At 38.0% G+C, this 15,372-nt stretch overlaps 1 protein-coding gene across 3 annotated transcripts in view; it reads right to left on the bottom strand.

Annotated features, from left to right (window-relative positions):
• Positions 1 to 15,372, bottom strand: part of SYTL5 (synaptotagmin like 5) — a 132,489-nt gene that overhangs the window by 41,954 nt on the left and 75,163 nt on the right. For 2 of the 3 annotated variants that reach the window (XM_037059559.1, XM_037059561.1), the window contains exons 5-6: positions 13,814 to 13,922; positions 10,276 to 10,413 (exon numbers count right to left, since the gene is read on the bottom strand). In XM_037059559.1, the coding sequence (XP_036915454.1) occupies positions 10,276 to 10,413; positions 13,814 to 13,922 (247 nt within the window). The remainder of the gene's footprint in view (positions 1 to 10,275; positions 10,414 to 13,813; positions 13,923 to 15,372) is intronic. The other variant, XM_037059560.1, reaches the window with a different exon arrangement.

Below are 15,372 nucleotides of genomic sequence, written 5' to 3'. Positions count from 1 at the left end.
GTGGAATATATCTCAGCCTTTCATTCATTGGTGATCCAAAAATGCTATGCCTTTGTCAACAGGAGATTGGGAGCATATACTCTTGGCTGCACATCAGAAACACAAGGAAAGTTTTTTAAATCCCCATGCTCAGGCTATACCCAAGACTAATTGCATCAGACTTTCTGGGCATAGGATCAAAGCATCAAGATATTTTATGCCCTCTCATTCTAATATACAGCCAAGATTGAGAAACACTGAGATAAACTGTAAATTAGTTTATTTTTTTTAATATAATTTTTATTTAATTCTTGTTCAAGTACAGGTTTATTAGTTTAAATTCATTGATCTCAGATATCTCATCATTTGCATTGCCCTCTCATCTCATACCATTATTTTCTTTATTAAGCACAGTGATCACATCTAGAGAGATGACCTGCCCTCATGACTCAGGAGGTGATAAATAAAAGGACACTTCCTGTATTAGTGAGTGCATATGTTGCACCAGGGGTCAACAAACCATGCCCCGTGGATTAAATTGGGCACACTATCTGTTTTGGGGTATCCCGTGAGCTAAGAGATTTTTTTTAAACAATCTTAGGTGGCTGAAAAAGTCAAAAGAAAAATACAACATTGGGATATGTGAAAATTATGTAAAATTCAAATTTTAATGGCCACAAATAAAGTGCTGATCTAATATAAGCATGCTCATTCATGTATGTATTGTGTATAGCTGCTTTCATGTTTCAGTAGTAGAGTGGGGTAGTTGAGAAAGAGACCATATGGGCCACAAAGCCCAAAATATTAACTCTCTGTACCTTTAGAGAAAAAGTGTGTTGATTGCTGTGTGTGCTCATGCACACAGGCAGACAAACACACAGGTACGAGTTCCTAAATTTTAAAAAATGAAACTCTTTGGAGAGGTCAACACATCCTAAAGGAATGAATTTCGGGTATAGGGTGAATGTGTATATATGTGTGTATGTGTATGTGTATTTATGTGCGTGTTGTACTTTGGGACAGGTGAACCATCATAGGAGCTCTTGAATGCAGAATTAAGGAAGTAGAGAAATGAGGAAGAAGCAGAAATTAATCAAGCAGCTTCTCCAGCTGCAGTTTCCTCTGAAGTCATTGATTGCCATAGAATAATTACACATATTTTCCTTCCTTTTTCTTTTTAGAGAAAGGACAAAGATATTATAGTGCAGTGGGTGCTCAATGAAATTTTGTTCAATGAGTCTTAGTGTTACTTACATAAATAACCTCTATTGTTTGATTTATTAAAATGAAGGAGGATTTGCTTGATGGTTTAAAAATGTTTAGGATTTCACCCTGGCTGGTGTAGCTCAGTGGATTGAGCACAGACCTGTGAACCACACAATCGTGGTTCAATTCCCAGTCAGGGCACATGCTTGGGTTGCAGGCCAGTTCCCAACAGGGGACTCACGAGAGGCAACCATACATTGATATTTCTCTCCTTCCCTTCCCCTCTAAAGATAAATAAATAAAATCTTAAGGAAATGTTTAGGATTTCTTTAAAGGATCTGTTTACTTTAAAAAGATTCTTTCTAAAATGGAGGATATAATCATCATGAGAGAAGGACTCTGACTGTATGAAGAAAAAGAAGCTAAGAACAGCTAGTACTCTTAGTCTTATAATATTTTGGTCTTTTACCATCATAAGAAAATCCTGATCTCATGCCTTGTCTAAATAATGACTGCAAGCCAGTTGGAGGAGGGGCCAGCAATCATGAAAAACCTTACGGGAGCTATAAGTCAAGAGCCAGAAAAAAGCCAATTGGCTTCACCCACCAACACCAAGGGAGTCAAGTGTTTAGCAGGATGTAGCTTTCAGTAATTAAATGTAACAAGCACTTACTTTGTATTCAGTAGTTCAGATTTGCTAAAATTCATTTTACTTGGGATGCTATGTTGCTTATAAGACAAAAATTATCAGGATATCCAAAGCCATCCATATCCTGATTGAACTTGTTTCTCTATCTCATGTCATGCATATCACACTTCAACTTTTATACTTGAAAAACTCTGAACTGTGTATTCTCCAGCACATCCCAAATTGTGCTATGCCTCTTTTCCTTTGTACTTTTTATTTGCTCTGTCTAGAATGTTTTCTTACCTTTCTTTACCTGGCCAAGTCCTCATCCCTTAAAATTGCTTAGGGATCATTATGAAGCTCCTCTGAATTTTCTGATAGATGCCTATTTTGGTTTTCCCAGAGCACACCGTATATTTTCTAATCATGATACCATATTTTCTTGAAATTATTTTTTCAGTTATCCCAATCTTCCCTGTCAAGTTAGAAGTTCATGAAGGGGTAGAACAATGTCAATGTCTAAGAACTTTCATATTCACCACTTGGCACATGTAGTACTAAGTCAATAATATAGGCAGAACTGTGTGTTGAATTTACTCTCATAAATAAAATGCACAACTGAGAACTCACATATCTCTGCTACTCAATGATTTGAAGAAGAAAGGCCATTACTTTGTCTCAGCTAACCTGAGAAGGTAACCCATCACATAACACACCTCAGGCAACAGTGAATAAAAGAAATTTAGACTTTGGGCCAAGATGGAGGTGTAGGTAGACACACTGTGTCTCCTTGCACAGCCAAAAGAAGGACAACAACAAATTTAAAAACAAAAAACAACCAGAATTGACAGAAAATCAAAGTGCATGAAAGTCCAACAGACAAGGAATTAAAGAAGAAACATTCACCTAGAGCAGTAGGAGAGGTGGAGACAGGCAGGTGGGGTGGAGAGGACTTGTGGCAAGGTGGTGGTTGGAGCACTGGGGCTGGCAAGGCTGCGGCTGGTGGACCAGGCAAGATAGCAGCTGGTGGAGCAAGCAGTCCCACATTTACATGAAGATAAATGGGTAGGAACAACTGAGAAGTGAGACACACTGTATAACCCAGGGTTCCAGTGAGGAAAAATAAACCCTCAAAACCTCTGACTGAAAAAAACTGTGAGGGTTGAGGTGGTGGGAGAAACTCCCAGCCTCAAAGAACAGTTCATTGGAGAGACCCACAGGGTCCTAGAATGTACACAAACTCATCCACCTAGTAATCACCATCAGAAGGGCCCAACTTGCTTGCAGGTAAAGGTGGGAGTGACTGAAAGCTGCAGAAAGCTGAGCAAGTGGCACTGTTCCCTCTTAGACACCCACCTCCCCACTAACAGTGCCACAACACAAAATCTTGGATTGCCCTGCCCTGGTGAACACCTAAGGCTCCGCCCCTTACTAAGTAATAGGTGTGCTGAAACAAACAAAAAAAATGGTCCAAATGAAAGAATAGATCAAAGCTCCAGAAAAAATACAACTAAGTGACAAAGAGATAGCTAACCTATTAGAGGCAGAGTTCAAAACACTGGTAATCAGGACGCTCACAGAAATGGTTGAGTATGGTCACAAAATAGAGGAAAAGATGAAGGCCATGAAAAGTGAAATAAAGAAAAATGTGCAGGGAACCAACAGTGATGGGAAGGAAACTGGGGCTCAAATCAATGGTTTGGAGCAGAAGGTAGAAAGAAACATTCAACTAGAACAGAATGAAGAAACAAGAATTCAAAAAAATGAGGAGAGGCTGAGGAACCTCTAGGACAACTTTAAATGTTCCAACATCCAAATCATGGGGGTGCCAGAAGAAAAAGAGGAAGAGCAAGATATGGAAAACATATTTGAAAACATAACGAAGAACTTCCCCAATCTGGCAAAGGAAATAGACTTCCAGGAAGTCCAGGAAGCTCAGAGAGTCCCAATAAAGTGGACCCAAGGAAGAACACACCAAGACACATCACAATTACATTACCCAGAACACACCAAGACACATCACAATTACATTACAAGATTAAAGATAAGGAGAGAATCTTAAAAGCAGCAAGAGAAAAGTAAAGTTACCTACAAAAGAGTTTCCATTAAGATTATCAGCTAATTTCTCAAAAACAAAACAAAACAAAACAAAAACAAAACCAAACACCTTTGGGCTAGAAAAAGCTGGAAAGATGTATTCAAAGTCATGAAAGGCAAGAACCTACATCCAAGATTACTTTATCCAACAAAGCTATTATTTAGAATCGAAGGGCAAATAAACTGCTTCCCACATAAGATCAAGTTAAAGAAGTTCATCATCACCAAGCCTTTATTATATGAAATGTTAAAGAGACTTATCTAAAAAAAGAAGATCAAAAATATAAACAGTAAAGTGACAACAAACCCACAACTATTAACTGAACCTAAAAAAAAAAACAAACAAAAACAAACTATATAAACAACTAGAATAGGAACAACTGATCACAAAAATGGAGATCATGTGGAGGATTATGTGTGGGGAGGTGGAGGGGGGAAAAGGTGCAGGGAATAGGTAGCATAAGTGGTAGTTTAGAAAATAGACAGGGGGAGGTTTAGAATAGTATAGGAAATATAGAAGCCAAAGAACTTATATGTACGAACCATGGGCATGAACTAAAGTGGGAAATGTGGGTAGGAGGGGGTGTGCAGGGCAGAGGGAATAAAGTGGAGAGGAATGAGACAACTGTAGTAGAATAATTAATAAAATATATTTTAAAAAAGAAAAAAAAGAATTCAAAAAACAGAAATTTATTATATTAGAGGAGGAAAATGTGTTCAGTTTAGTTCATAGAAATATAACATGCTAAAGCAGTGAATCTTTGGGAAACAATTGGAGAAACAAACAAGATAGCAAGGAGGAGGCTTCAGGCTTGTGATCATTTGACCACAAGAATGAGGCAAATTAAGAATCCAGTTGAAGTTCAACCAAAGAATGGCATCAACAGTCTGACTGAACTGCTGAGTATCCAAACCTTCACACATTATTGACATTATAATAAGGAAAGTCTGGTGTATATAAAGTAAACATAAATCAGGGTCTAAGTAACTGCTGGTCTGACAAATTTCACCTTTGGAGGAAGTCTAAGAGCAATTTGGGTACCCACTTACCCTCAGTACTCGTCTCTACCCACAGAATACTGTTTACTGGGAACACTCAGAACTCCATGCCTGAGGACTTCTTCAGGTCACAAGAGCATGGAGCTCCTGTTCACAGAGCTATTCAGAAGAGACAGAGTTAGTGTCCCAGAATTAGCCCTCAACCAATGCTGAAGAGACATGGGTTAATAAATATGCCAGATTACTGCTCTCTCTCTCTCTCTTTTTAAAAGATTTTATTTATTTATTTTTAGAGAGGAGAGGGAAGAAGAAAGAGAGGGAGAGAAACATCAATGTGTGGCTGCCTCTCACATGCCATCCCCTGGGGACCTGGCCCACAACCCAGTCACATGCAGGAATCAAACCAGCGACCCTTTGGTTCACAGGCTGGCACTCAATCCATTGATCCATATCAGCCAGAATATTTTGGATCTCTTGAGTGGATAACTCTGAGGTGTGTTCCTGTAGTTATCCACTGAGGTTGAGCTCTAGCTGTGCACAGTGGAAACTGGCTTAATGACACATTCTTTTTGGCTTCCACCCCTTTCCTGGCTCACTTCTCCACTCCCCTGTGTTTTCCAAGACTACATCCTAAGTAAATTACTTGCTTTTAAATCCTTATTTCAGAGGTTGCTTGTAGGGGATCTCAAATCAAGGTAGATGTGTATGGTGGGCAAAGGGTGAGCTTAAAAAGGGATGGTTTGAGTTATAAAGACAAGTTTCTAGCTGAAGAATTATTTGGCAACTCCAGACCTCATGTAATTCTCACTGATATGATCACAGAAAATTAAAGACTCTTGTGAATCCACATTTCCTCACTTGTTCTATCACATGTCCATCAATTCATGGAAATACTGTGACCATATCCTTTGCTTGATTCACATCTTAACTGCAAAGATGTCAATTAAAATTACATTCAGGGCAGAAAAATAATTTTACTTCTAAAGAAAAAAAAGATAGATCATATACGGATAGAACAGGTTTCATAAACTCATTTTACCAAAATAATAGTAGGAAAGAATGATTTTCTTAATCATAATAATACTAAACAAGCTTTTCTATGAGGCAGGCAGGGAGGGAGAGAGAGGGGGGAGAGAGAGAGGAAGAGAGAGAGAGAGACAGAGAGAGACAGAGATCAGAGAGGAAAACTCAAAGACATAGAGAGATCAGAGAGATGAGTCACACAGAGAGATACAATGTGCCAGTGCCAGTTTGAGAGACAGCAAGTATGTTGGACAGTGTGGGTAGCAGTGAGAAAGTGAGCACATGTGCATGCACACATAAGAATATGCACCAGAGTGAGCATACACACAGGGTTTGTGCTGGGAATGCAGGTGAATACTAGCTTGAGTACTGTGTTCTCTGCTTTGGGATCAGAGCCAGTGGAAACATCTTGTGGAGCTCTGCAGAGATGATGATAGTCAGTCCCAGACCTCCTAGAGAGCAGTGAAAAATATTTGAATGAAACCATATGTTGGTATATGTTTAGGTGGGGATAAAGAAGAAGAGTGAGAAATGAGTTTGTTATAAGAGTGTAGAGCTCCTACCCTTCACAAAAGCTTGGATAGAACTGGAGACCATGATGCTAAGTGAAATAAGACAGGCCATGAAAGACTAAAACCATATGATCTCACCTATAAGTGGAACCTAATCAACAAAACAAACAAGTTAGCAAAATATAACCAGAGACATTGAAATAAAGAACAAATTGACAGTAACCCGAGGGGAGGTGGGAGGGGATAAAGGAGGGAAAGAAGGGGAAGGGCCATCAAGGAACATGGATAAAAGACCCATGGACAAAGTCAAAGGGGGATAGGATAAGGTGGGATGGCTGGGGTTGGGGTAGGGGAGTGGTGATGGTGGGAAAATGGAGACAACTTTACTTGAACAACAATAAAAAAATTAAAAAAGATGTCATTCACCTACTTGCATGCAGAGGTAGGAGTTCAGAAAGCATTTCCTTTATTCAGAACAGGAACAAAGGAAATGGAGCCAGAAAATTCCAGAGTAGGTTTTTGATGAATGATTGTGTACATGTGATGGAATATAAAATTATTTCCAATGCTTTGATCTGCCCCCAACCTCTATTAAATCCTCAATTGTAAACAGAGAAGTTTGAATTTATTCCATAAACAATAGCTACAACAAAAACTATAGTAATAGAAACTGCTTTGGGAAACCTAATTAAAAATGGGCAAGAGACTTGAACAGACACCTTCCTAAGGAGGACATACAGAGGGCCCAGAGACATTTGAAAAGATGCTCAACATCACTAGTCATCAGAGAGATGCAAATTAAAACCATAAGGAGATATCACTTCACACAGGTCAGAATGGCCATCACAAACAAATCAACAAACAAGTGTTAGAGAAGATGTGGAGTAAAGGGAACCCTAGTGCACTGTTGGGAATGCAGACTGGTGCAGCCACTATGGAAAACAGTAGGGAATTTCCCTAGAAAACTAAAAATGGATCTGCCTTTTGACTCAGCAATTCCACCACTGGGATTATATCCTAAAAACCCTAAAACCCCAATTCAAAATAACCTACCCACCCCAATGTTTATAGCAGCACAATTTACAATAGCCCAGTGCTGGAAGCAACCTAAGTGCCCATCAGTAAATGAGTGGATCAAAAACCTACGGTACATTTACACTATGTAAGACTATGCAGCAGAGAGAAAGAAGGAGCTCCTACCATTTGCAACAACATGGATGGAACTGGAGAGCATTATGCTAAGTGAAATAAGCCAGGTGGTGAGGGACAAATACCATATGATCTCACCTTTAACTGGAACATAATCAACAAAAGAAAAAAGCAAACAAAATATAACCAGAGACAGTAAAATTAAGAACAATCTGACAGTAACCAGAGGGGAGGAGGAAGGGGATAATTGGAAGAAGAGTTTTCAGGAACTACTATAAAGGACCCATGGACAAAACCAAGGGGGAGGGTGGAAGCAAGAAAGGGAGGTAGGCTTGTCTGGGGTGGGGGGAAGTGGTGGGGGAAAATGCAGACAACTGTAATTGAACAACAATAAAAGAATTTTAAAAATAAACTGTCTTAGAAATTAGTTCTTAACTGTAATGACCTCGCACACTAGTGAAAAGCGGGAATTAAGTCATAAATACTCTGCTAACAGCTAACCTTTACTAAAGCTTACTATGTAACAGGCCCTGTGCTAATAGCTTGGCATGTTTAACAGTTTTAATTCTCATGATAATTCTGTGAAATAAGTATCCATGCCATCTTTATGTCCTGGTGAATAATGAATCACAGACAGATTATCTCTTGTCCAAGAATAAAGTAGATGTTAAATCAAACATAATATTGTGACTAATTTATTTTAAACGAAATTAATTGATATATATCCCAGTTTAAATCTCAAAGAAAAGAGAATGTAGAGGTCCCATGGTAAAATGCTTACCATATCCTCCAATGTCATAATAGAAATGCTGCTGAAAAACACAGTATCACCCTTCATTTTTTACTGAACAGAGTGAATTTAAGATCAGTTCCATTTTTCCTTTACATTTTTTAGAGGACATTGTTAACATTCTTCCCAGATACCCTTCAGCCCCTTGGATAGCTCTGTGTGTTCACATCTAGTTTCTCAGTGTTTTTCTGCTAATATATTGCACCTGTGACCTTCAGCAATCTGGCTTTTGGCACTAGGGCTAGAGGCCTAGAAATGCCTTGGAGTGTGTCTGCCAAACCTCATAGTAGAGTTGTTAGATAAAATAGAGAATTCCTAGTTAAATTTGAATTTCATATAAATAATAAATAAGCTTTAGTATACAATATACTAATATTTATATAGTATATGAATGAGAAAGGAATTCCATATTGCCTTTTTATATCAGGGTCTAGCAGGAGTAACACCTGCCTGAGTGTGGTTGGTAGGGTAATAATATGGATGTAATAATTTATAGTTTTAATTTGGACATTTCACCTAAAATGTAATATGGTGTGCTTGAGTGTGATATTGTTATGTTACAGAATTAGATGCTTATGATTTTGTAATAAAAGAGCTTGTAATGAAAAAAGGGTGTTATTTTTGCTGGACCCTGTATATAATGTCCTTCTTGAATGATAGCCTGAAGTGTAAGCCAAGATGCTCATCCATCAAGCCCCTGAGAGACTGAGTAAAAATAGCAACATTAAGCCAGTTGCTTATCATCTCTGAGTAATGTGTATTTTTTTTGTGGGAAACAATATGGGGCTGCCCCAAGGAAAATCAAAGGTAACAATTTCAAAGACAAAATCTAACATCATTTAAAGTTTATTGTAAAAAATATATCTATATTCTTGAAATTTTTGAAAATATTGAATATGGTGATGATCTTTTGATAATGGACAAATGATTTATTTTATGCTTCCATATTGTTTTCTGTGCACTTTAACATAAAGTCACACTAGTTTAAAGAAATGCTTTAGGGGAGAAAAACAGGTATGGATAGATGCCATGAAAAAATAAAAAATGAAAAGACCCAACAGTCAAAAGAGTGTCTTCTCTAGGGGATTTGTGTTCTATATTCTAAAATGAATAATAGAGGGAATGCAATTCTGCTTGCAGAATCTAAGTAGGTTTTACTTCTTGGCTTTGCTGAGTTACTGCAGCTCCAAGCAAACAAAAGGAAGTTAACATTTGGGAGAAGCAGAGAAATATGAAGGTAGACCATTTTTTTATCACTGCCTTTGAAAATACACTAATTGTGAAAGTAAGCCTTACCTTATGCCCCAACAAGATCAAGAAAATCCAGTTTGATATAAAATGACTATGCTCTTGGCTATCTTTCTATTTCTCTTTACTTTGCTTGACAAGGTGATAGTTCTGTACATAGAAGATTTTCACTTGACCTCACTAATAGCAAGTTAAAGGAGGTAGAACTAGAAATAATTTGAATTTATGGAAAAATCTCTGAGGCAGTGCAGATGGATGTTAGTAATTTTTAAAAAGCTACAAGGAATGTACATGACACTTAGAGCTTTCTTCTTCAGAAGGGTGAACAGAAAAAGATCAATAAATCAATAAAAAGAATTTATTTTCCTTGTACATCTCCGTTTGAACTGCAGCCCTGAGTCCCAAAACATAAAAACATAAAGTCTCATTCCTGCAGTTAACACAAATTACTTTAATAGGTGTAGTTCCAGAAGAAGTATAAGTGCTTTCCATTTAAAGTTGAAAAATGTCCTCCTTGCTTTTCACATTGTTTTAGGGGTTCTCCAAGAGATAATACTTTATAGGCACCTAGAAGCAGTGTTTGGATGGGAATACATCATCTGTAACCTCAGGCTATAACACTGTCCAATCTGCATGTGTCTTACCTGTCTGAACTGGGGGCTGACTTTAAATACTGAAAATTTTGGCTTTCTAAGTCCACGCTGTAACTCCGCCCACTTTCCGTTTTTGGTGTTATGATGATTTCTCCTCTGGTTGCTGATTTGAACTTGCTAAGAAGAAATCTGAAAGTATATAAATAAATAAATATACTTAAAAGATAAAAATGAAATCATTTAAAAATATAATTTCAAGAATACCATTTATAGTATTTTCAACAGTAAATGATTAGCTTTGGGGATGAGTAGTTGTGGGGAGTTCCCATTCCTCTATTTTATAGTGTCAAGTGTGGCAGTGGAAGAGGTTATGACAGTCTCCCTCAGCCATAACACTTGCTGATAAGTCAAGCTTCTCTCCATGCTAAGAAAAAGACCACTGACTTTGGGAACTCACCACTGTAACCTGAGAATGGAGAACCACCACATGTAATGAGTCTGTTTGCAGGAATACTAATAATAGAACTTGAATTTGCTTTGCTAGACAGAGCAGCTCAAATGATCCTTGAGGATAAATAAGGTGGCAGTTTGTTAGACTGCAGCTCCATGACAGCAGCAATTCTGACCTTCTTAGTTCCTACCAACTTCTCTGAACACAGAATGATGTCTGACAAATACTAGAACCCACGTGATTACTGTAGAATGAGTGACTGAACTCGTGTGGTGGGAACAATCTTTATGTCTTCCATGACATTTTCTCCTGTGGTAATGAAGTTTGAACAATGGAGTGTCTCATGTAGGATGAAATCCGGTTGCACTTCACTAAATTATTTAGCTTTCAAGCAAAAAACAGCTTTCAGAAACCAAGATTCAAGTCAAGATCCAGGCCACTGAATGTCCTGAACATGAGGGTTTTCAAATGCACTTTAATAAAAACCAAAGTTCCTTTACTTTTGTAGTGGCATGGGGAGAGTCCAGTTCATTTACTCAACATTCTACAGTTTTCTAGAAGGGAACATGTATCCAAAGGTACTAGGATACTCTTAACAGAATCTGCCAAGTTATCTTTGTTTCAAAGACCACTGGAAGAGTGTCTTGTCAAAGTGTCAGAACCTTTAATATAACTAGAAAATTACATTTTTGGGGGGTGGTTAAGAATAGCACTTATTATACTGCCAACCTATGCTGCTCTGAGTCTCACCTTCTACATATCTGTACCTCTGAACTTCTACTTAATGTGATTCCTCCACTTTGATTGCTCTCCTGCTTTTTTGCTATCTTGGACCCCAACCATCTTTCAAGGTCCTCATCAAGTTCCACTTACAATTGCCACTATTAGGAGTATACCCTAAGAACCCTGAAACACCAATCCAAAAAAATCTATGCACCCCAATGTTCATAGCAGTACAATTTACCATAGCCAAGAGTTAGAAGCAACCTAGATGCCCATCGGTAAATGACTGGATCAAAAAGCTATGGTACATTTACACAATGGAATTCTATGCTGCAGAAAGGAAGAAGGAACTACTACCCTTTGCAACATCGTGCATGGAACTGGAAAGCATTATGCTGAGCGAAATAAGCCAGGCGGTGAAAGACAAATACCATATGATATCACCATTAACAGGGATCTAAACAACAAAACAAGCAAGCAAGCAAAATATGACCAATGACACTCAAATATGGAACAGGTTGACAGGGTCCAGAGGGAAGAGGGGAGAGAATCATTGGGGAAAAGGGGATGGACTCACATGAACAAGTATAGAGGACACATGGACAATAACTAAGGGTGGAGGGCGGAAATGGGAGGGAGGTGGGGAGCACTGGGCAGGGGGTGGGCAGGGCTGGGAATATAAGACAGAAAACTGTACTTGAACAAGAATTAAATTTAAAAAAAAGTTCCACTTACAATTGAATGTCTTTCCTGATGGCCCCTGTACCCTTCCGACATTGATTATCTAAGCCACTTATCTAATATTTACTCAACTATTTACTGCCTATAACATCTCTTGTAATTAATCAATACCTTGTCTTGTTTTAGAAAGGCTTTCAGGCTGCAGCTCATAGTATCATCTTGTATTTTCCTAAATTTCTTCTCTATATATTAAATTTTCAGGTATGTACCTTTTCTTCTCAACCAGGTATTTATATCCCTTGAAGACTGAGAACCATCAGATACCAATGTTGAGTTCCAGCAGGGCTAAGTCTGGTGCTATGACTATTTTTAACAATCCAATGTATATATAATTCATTGTGCTGGTGACTTACTTTTTCCAAGCTCCACATCCAACATTCTGTTGTAACCTACAGAGTAATGACTAAAGTGAGGTCTGCAAAGTATAGCTCCTCGGAGCACTTGTGGGCTCTTAGTTACTTATTCCATCAAGTCTTTGATTGTTTTTGATGAGCCAGGCACCATGCTGCAGCACAAAAGCGAAAAAACCACAGGGCCAGTACCAAGGGAGCTTACAATTAAGTGTGTGCTTGGAGGGATGTCAGAAAGCAATGTAAGGAGTAATGAACAGGCACAATGCATTGTGAGAGTCCTAAGGAGTGACAAATGAATGCAACATGGTAGGAAGAATCAATACATTGAATGTATGGTCACGGTAGCCTGTCTTTTCCATTTATCTCTGCTAATTAATGAAGACATAATTAGTCATGAGTATTTTAGTTAATGGACATTTAGGTTTCATTCCTACTTGCAGTTCAAGATTATTTTAAAAAAAAGATTTTCTGTAGAGCCAGATAAAATTTCAAACACTGCAGTCTCTCACATTGATTTCTGCTGAGAGAACAATGGCCTGCTACCTGGAAAAGACCATAAAATGATTTGGTCCATACTAGAACTCTCACTACCTCAGCCACAAAACTAACCCAACAGCTGCCTGAGAAATGAAGCAGCAGTTTGCCTTTTGTTTTTTAGTGCTGGCATTTGGGGGACCATTTCTCTACCTTAATTGAACCCTTTGCCCCCAGTTTCCTAGTGCCTCCTTGAATCTTGCTTCCTGGTGTGCCTCTTAATTCTCAGTGGCCTCCCTTACATGCATATTTGCTTTATGAATTGTTACTGAGGTAGCCAAATTTGAATTTTTTCCCTGAGGGAAGCCTGAATTTTAAATAAGTGATATAATATTTTCAGCCCAACTATAAGTCTTTGATTTGGACGTTTTATATATCAACACTCAGGATGGGAGGAGGGGTGTTGACATTCTACAACAAAGGCAGTCATCACCTCTTTATAGACAAGACTGGCCCTGACATGAAACCTTCTATCTAGAAGCAATGAGAACCACTTGGTCCAAGACTGGATATGTCAAATGAAAGAAAAACTCTTATAAATGAGAAGAAAAACTTTTATTCACTCTGATATAAATAAAGGTCAGAGGGAACCTTTATTCACCTAAGACCAAAAATAACTAAAACTGCATTTTTTTTTCAGAATGACAGGAGAATGCTACCCTAGCTGAATCTCTGACTTTCTCTGGGTCACTGTAGTGACATCAGACTTCAAAAACTAAGGAGTCTTTATTTTATAGGTGATTGGAATAAGGACAAAAAAAATCTCTTTGGATAGTTTGTGTCTTACCCCTTTCTCCTCGGCCCATCATGGCTGGCCTTCTGCCCAGGTGAAGGTGAAGTGTTTGACTTTGGTGCATCCTGGTGGTTTTTCTCCTGGCTTTGTATTTCTTCAGCTCCTCATTAAAAAATAATCAGAAAACAAATTTACATACAAAATGGTTAGAAATGAGAAAAATTTTATATTCTTTACTCACTTTCTTACATTAGCACAGGACAAAGAAGTCTATAATAATTGTCAATGATAATCCCATCCTAAAATTCCCAGTCACACAGTTATTCCTAATTAGTTGAGCATTCCAGAGTTAAATGAGGAATAACATCAGGACTCATCTGTGGGAAGTTTTCTGAGCTAAACTTTCTAGGGATGACTACAATGGAAGAACAATACATCATCCTTCTAAGATATCTTTAGGGTAGAGGAGCCTGGGTTCATGAGAACTCCAAATCCTTAGAAACTGAATTCAGGATAGGGTTCTAAAAATGATACTCTGATTTCTAGTACGTAAGCCAGATTTAATGGGAGAGCGAGTACCTGTGAATATACCTCATAACTTGAGAGACATTTTATACTCTGGAAAGCACTGAGGTTTAAGTGAAGGAAGCAGCCATAGCTAACTGCTTAATTCTAACTCTACTTCATTCTGTCCTTTTGTGTCATCAGACCTGATCTTACACATCTGAGAAAGCTCTTCCTTGCTAGCACCATACCCAGAAGTGGCACTGAGACAGTTTCAAGCCTTCCAGCCCTTCCTGCCACACTTCAAAACAAGGGAATTAGTTTCTGGTATATGAAATATCAGATACTCTAGGAACAGGCCAGAAGATGCCTGCTCTACCTGTACTATAGCACACATGAGAAACATGCTCTTAAACAAAAGTTTCACTCAATATTTAACCAATTAAATTATAGTTTGAATGTACAGAGTAGCCTTCTCAGGGTGGGCTGTTATTTTCATTTGGTGATAATATAACTTTTCATTGAGTAAAAGTGTCCCGTGCCTTTCAGAACATGGAAATCTCTGGCATGTGCCAGCTAAATGCTGTTAACTTCCCCATCTCCCAAGTCATAAAGATGACTGGAAATGTACCCTCGCATTTCTAAATAGTTCCCTGGCTTGGGGAAGGGGGCAAATACACAATATCACCCCTTGGTTGAGAACAACTGAATTAGAAAAAATAACATTTTTTAAAAATCTGAAAAACATTTTGTTGAAAAAATCAAGGATTGCTTTCACAATGTGAATCATAATTCACCTGTTTTGTGTTAATTCCTTAAATGTTTAGAAAAAATATTGGAAGTGCATTCAGTAAAAGAACTTTCTGTGATGAAGATAAATGCTTCCTTTAACAGCCTCAGTGTAACAGATATACAGAAAATCACTGCGTATTTTTTCTACTGACTTCCTCTTCCCTTGTATGAACTGCAAATTTAGATTTCATGTTTTGAAACAACCGAAAAGATTTAGGAAGTTCAACTGTGCTCATTTGCTACATAGTATAGGGAAGTTATTTAGTCAGCCAAAATGCAGATTAAGACAATTTTTCAACCAAATAATTTATTTAATT

Source organism: Sturnira hondurensis, unplaced genomic scaffold, assembly GCF_014824575.4.
Source record: "Sturnira hondurensis isolate 20B ecotype Veracruz unplaced genomic scaffold, ASM1482457v3 Scaffold0011192, whole genome shotgun sequence".
NCBI classification, from domain to species: domain Eukaryota; kingdom Metazoa; phylum Chordata; class Mammalia; order Chiroptera; family Phyllostomidae; genus Sturnira; species Sturnira hondurensis.
This window is presented reverse-complemented; position numbering and strand designations above follow the sequence as displayed.